Genomic DNA, 5,517 nt, shown 5'->3' with positions numbered 1-5,517 from the left:
TATATATACACACATTTATACATAAAATGTATTTTTGAACAAATTTTTTTGTGCTCACTTGAATGTTAGTTAATCCTATTTCAGTTTTTAAACAATTACAAATATATAAAAGTCAAACATTTGTTATTAGTTTTAGATATATATATATATTAACAGTTTTTTTGATATTCAAATAATCACAGCAATAATTTTCATTTCCAGCTTTACTCAGCACCTTAAGTGTGGATTTCAAGCTGAATGTGTAGCTTTTCTTAGTAAACTAACACTAGCTTTTCGTTAAATTAAAGTATTATATTAGATTTGTTAAATAAATGTTTATTCAGTTTTCCTATTTTCTAAATCGGCCAAATGGAAATTCCTTCTTGGCCCCCTTCTTAGGAACATCACATTTCAAGGTGCCGGAAGCTCATCTTAGGCACATGCTTCTGATTAAGACACATGCCCAAATGTAGCCATTGCATTTGTATTTGTACTCTCAGTTCCACCAAACCTTGTATCCTTCCCAGATGTCTCGGGCATTGATGATATCCGCGTCCTTGGCCAGACGGAGATCTCTATCCTAGTGGACTGGAAGAATCCACGGGCTGAAGTGGATTACTTTAGGCTGAAACACACTGATCCATCGGGACAGGAAGAGGAGCAGAGTGTGCGGAGGAGTCAAGAGGCACGCACCAAGCACACAATTGTGGGTGAGTCTGGAAACTGGGCAAACTCAAAACTGAACACAGAAGTGGATGCACATTTCTCAGTTGAATACATTCAGCTAAAAATTAACTTAGAATAAAAACAGATTGTTCTATTTTCAACTGAATCCACACACATGAATAAGGGATATAGGTCAATTCCCGGAGCTCTTACAGCATGTATAAACGTTTATTCATAAATGTTTTTCTTTTGGTCAAATAATTCATAATTGGAGTCTGACTAATTTGCGTTCCCTTGTTTTCTTTCCTGAGTTCATGAAGAACATGGAAGAAGTGAAGTAAGCCTAATTTATCCTTAACGATTTGGTGTTAAAAAGAAAAATACACATCTTTCCACAGGTTTAAATCCAGGAACAGAGTACCAAATATCTGTGCAGGCCATCAAAGGAAACAAAGAGGGAAAGCCTTCCATTGCCGCAGGAGTCACAGGTCAGTCTCGACATTCAGGAGTCCCTGAACCTAACCGCGTTGTTAGCAGCAGGCAGAAATGAGTCCAGCTGTCCTCAGATTGACTGCCTGCTGATGGCAAAAGCACCAGGACTGTATTTGTGAAAGAAGTGGATGTGTCTGACTTTTAGAAAATGATAGCTCAGCCAGAACTGGAAGACGAGCGCATTAAAGAACCAACAACGATAATCACATTTCTCTTAGATCTGAATGGGCTACAGAATCCAGGACAGCATTCAGCTTTTGTCAGATCATCTATAATTCAACAGTGGTTGGAGCCTAACAGGGAAAACACATAATCAGTCATACTCAGCTCTGACGTACCGTATCATTGAACTTGCTGTTACCTTCAGCCTACAACTGCATAATGAATACAGCAAATAAGGGCCACAATTATGGGTCAAGGATAGACAAGGCTGGAAATTACATTTAATAATCCCAATGATTTTTAATCACTGAAGTGAGCGCAATCACGCAGTGGAAACATGATATGGAAGTAATATCTACAATGCATCTGGTGGTTAAGGTGAGAAGTGCCATGATTTATGGAGTCAGTCTGGTCATGTTGGATATCAGCCTATTTGTCTGTGTTTTGTAGGGATTCTGGTACACAACGGGGGTTGTTATCCAATAGTTTAAGAATCATTTTTGACATTCAGCAAGGTTAACTAAAAACAAGAAGTTGTTAGTTTTGGTATTTCTCATTTAATACCCTTCTTTCCATTGAATAAAACCCTAAACTCTGAGTTTCAAAGACTTTATTACTCTATTTTCTGGAGTATAAGTTTGCATCCGACATTAGAGACAAAAAAAAAAATATTTTTGGGAGAAAAGTGTAACGCCTGAACAAATCCGCCAAGCCCTGAACACGATTCACATGTCAAATTCCACTTCTTCTGTTTCAATGCGCGTCAAATTCGCTTCCACTACCGCTTTTGACATGCATCAAATCCAATGCTCAAGAAGTACCGTCACGTTTTTAGCGTCATCGCTATGTGGAAGCATTGCCTTTCGCCCAATCCGAATCATTCTCCCTTCCCCTTCATTTATCCATCCAAACGGAGGGTGATGATAAAATAGTGTCTAATATTTCAGATGTGACTTTTGTTCGATTACGCCATCATTAATAACCGGTTCGCTAGCATTAGGGCGGAGCTTCCAGGGCTTGAATATGCATAACAACAGCATTTTTTTTTTACTTTAAAAAGTCATACTAAAACAAAAACTCATTACTTACATTTAGATGTAAACGTCTGTGGTTCAGAGTGCAACCACGTGAAGAAAAGCGCATCTCAGCACGATGGTGGGCTTTGGACCCCTCCGTTTGAAGGGTCAAATTTAAAAAATAATAATCAGGACACAATTTCAACAGCAACTTTGAATTAACGGGAAGGGGAAGAATTGGGATTGGGCCTGTGTTTACAATACATGAAAGACATGGATGACGTTTAAAGATCAGGTTTTGAAGAGCCCTACAAAACCATCGATAATCTTGTCACTATGTCTGGATTTCTGAGATCAATTAGGGTGTATTCAGACTGATTAAAATCATTTGTTCCTGTCCAAGTCCGGTTAATTTATTTCAGATCGATTCCTGAATCTTGCGTTTGATCTGTATACTGAGGTCTACTGGAGATTTCCTTTCTGGACAAACTGATTCAAACTTTTTATTTTGCTGACCAATTTTGAACAACTACATAAAGTCAAGCTTCAACACGCTTTATTGCTAGTTTTGTACGGGGTAGGCAAGCTGCAAGGCGGCTATTGAGAACGCTACAGCTACGAGGTTCGGTGATAAGTGTTTATGACATAAACTGTTGGGTGAAGCAGAGTGAGAAGCAATGTGTATCATGTTAAAAGTTGTTTTAATGAGCCTGCATTCATCTAAACACATTTTAATGAGTTGCTGTTGCATGTTTGTCCACTAATGACCAATGGCCAGTTTGGTCCAGTTATTTTGCCCTTGGACTGAGAAATCTCAGAACAAACTAAAATTCAGTCTGATTGGAAACAAACTGAGAGCACCATGAAAGATGGGTCTGAGAGCAGTTCCTGGTCACGGACTAGAGTTCGCTCGTGCGTGTTCAGGCTGAAATTTTGGTTCTGGATTATCGGGGAAACGAACTCTGGTTCACTTTATGTGGATCAAATGTTTCCAGTCTGAATATATCCTCCGAGTCTTGTAAAAAAAATTATTATTATTTGTTTACGGCATTCTTTACCTTCCCTGCAGAAGCTGCATCTAAGACTCTCAGCGATGCCTCCATGTCTCTTTAACCCAGTTTGATGACTTGCTGTGCCACATTAGTCAGAGGATGGGAAAAAATAAAAAGAATAGTAATAATTTCTTGATCCAAATAAGAAAAATATAAAGTTCAGAGGGAGAAAAATCAGATTCTCCTCTGTGTTGGTTTTGGACGCCACTTCTTCTTTTGCTTCACAGATACTGATACACACCTACAGTGCCCTCTAGAGGTTGTTAGTGGAAAAATAATGAATATTTGAGCCTATTTTTTATTTTTTTTAAATCACAGATGAGTTGCTCCTTAATAGAATAAAATATAATAATGTATTATTATGTATTCAACAAAACCATAAAAAACAAACAGAAAGTAAAACATAAAAGGTACAGTAATTATACATGTAAGTCACACCACTGGCCAAACTATGTAAACAACTGCAACTTGTGCTCAAAAGAATACTGTACTGAAATCATGGTTTTAAATCAAGTTAATTTAGTCATCTTCTTTTGTATTGTCAAGACTCATCTTTTTCAGAGGCACGCAAGTACCTGGGGGTTCTTCTGTCTTTTGCTTTCCTTATACTGGGAAGGTTTGGCTCCTACATGTGTGGTACAATCACTGAGTCTGTGAGTGTGAATGGGCTAATCTACAACAGACAGACAGTGGCTTGTCTCCACCTGAGCAGCTCCAATCCGTCATTTTAGGTATAACACGAAGAGGCTTACATGTGATTGAAGAGGATATTGCTCAGCTCTCTTTGCCAGAGCTTCTGCCCTGGTTTCATGATGACTGGCATGACACTAAAGAAAGAAAGGAAGCGGGCTCATATTATCTCTCTAAACACGTTGTTTGCCTCCGGCCAGCATGTTTATGCAACAGAGAGGAGAAAAAGAAAATGAATCAAGAAATACATTTGCACTTATAAATACGTGCCAGAAAAGAAACTAGAAAAAAGGAAAGGGGTTTGAATTAATATACTAATTTTTATGCAGGAACAGTTAGATGTGAGAAGGTAATACATAAAAAAGGAGGGTATTAAAGGGTTAATGTGAATTAAATTAATTACCGTATTTTCCGGACTATAAGTCGCGGTTTTTTTCATAGATTGAATGTCCCTGCGACTTATACTCCAGTGCGACTTATATACGAATTTTTAATGATGAGATATGGACCGTAAGTCTAGAGTGCCCTCTTATGATGATCTATGCAATTACTTTATTTACTTTAGTTATTCAGACGTGACACAGAGGACGAAGAATTTAACGGATTTAGTGATATGGAGTGAGATTGCGTGCAATTAATTACAGTAAAGGTACAAAGTTGATGAGTTCTTGAGGCTATAGTTAAATAAAACTGTTATATAAATGCTACACCTTTTCGTTTTTTTCATGATGCTAATATGTGAATATGTGTTGACACATATTCAGCCTGTTCTCTATTCACTTATGAATTTTATAACTTACCTTCCAGGATGATGTAATATCATTTTTTTCAACCAGTTTGTAAAATAAATTACTTGAAAAAAATGCGACTTATACTCCGGTGCGACTTATAGTCCGAAAAATACGGTAATTTATAAAGACTTGCTTTTTCCTGAATTATTATTATTATTATCAGATTATTCAAATTTTTTTAAGGGAACAGTACAACCTGTACGACAAGTTACTGCATGCATTAACAAGTTTCATCTTCGGTTGATATAAATTGTTAGACAGACCTAAGAACTCCTTTGCTACCAGGGGACTTCACAACAACACATATGTCACACCTGCCATGCTGTAGTCTCTTTAAAAATGAGACCCTATTGACTTCCTCTTTAAACATGGTATATAGCTTCCACTGTACAGTGTACAAGCAGTGCTGGGCTGCGAAGCTGAAAGTGATGAAAGACAGCCTGTTCCACTGTGCCCTGTGGTCAATGGCCCTGCAGAACACGGCACCCATAATGGATAATGTGTTTTCCAAATGACTTTAGCTACAGCTTGTGCTGTGTAGCCACAGATGCTGCACGGCAAGTGAAGTAGAACGTCTAAAGCAGGGGTCACCAACCTTTTTGAAACTGCGGGCTACTTCATGGGTACTGAATCATACGAAGGGCTACGAAGTTTGAAATAATAAATTTG

General features: G+C 37.9%; 1 protein-coding gene across 1 annotated transcript in view; it reads left to right on the top strand.

Moving 5' to 3' along the window:
• The window catches only part of tnn (tenascin N), a 42,283-nt gene that overhangs the window by 16,904 nt on the left and 19,862 nt on the right, over nt 1–5,517 (top strand). Inside the window, exons 7-8 of the mRNA XM_036216453.1 lie at nt 507–689; nt 1,044–1,133. Coding sequence (XP_036072346.1) covers nt 507–689; nt 1,044–1,133 — 273 coding nt within the window. The remainder of the gene's footprint in view (nt 1–506; nt 690–1,043; nt 1,134–5,517) is intronic.

This window comes from Oryzias melastigma, linkage group LG17 (genome assembly GCF_002922805.2).
Source record: "Oryzias melastigma strain HK-1 linkage group LG17, ASM292280v2, whole genome shotgun sequence".
Lineage (NCBI taxonomy): Eukaryota > Metazoa > Chordata > Actinopteri > Beloniformes > Adrianichthyidae > Oryzias > Oryzias melastigma.
The sequence above is the reverse complement of the archived record's forward strand: the minus strand, read 5'-3'. Positions and strand labels throughout refer to the sequence as shown.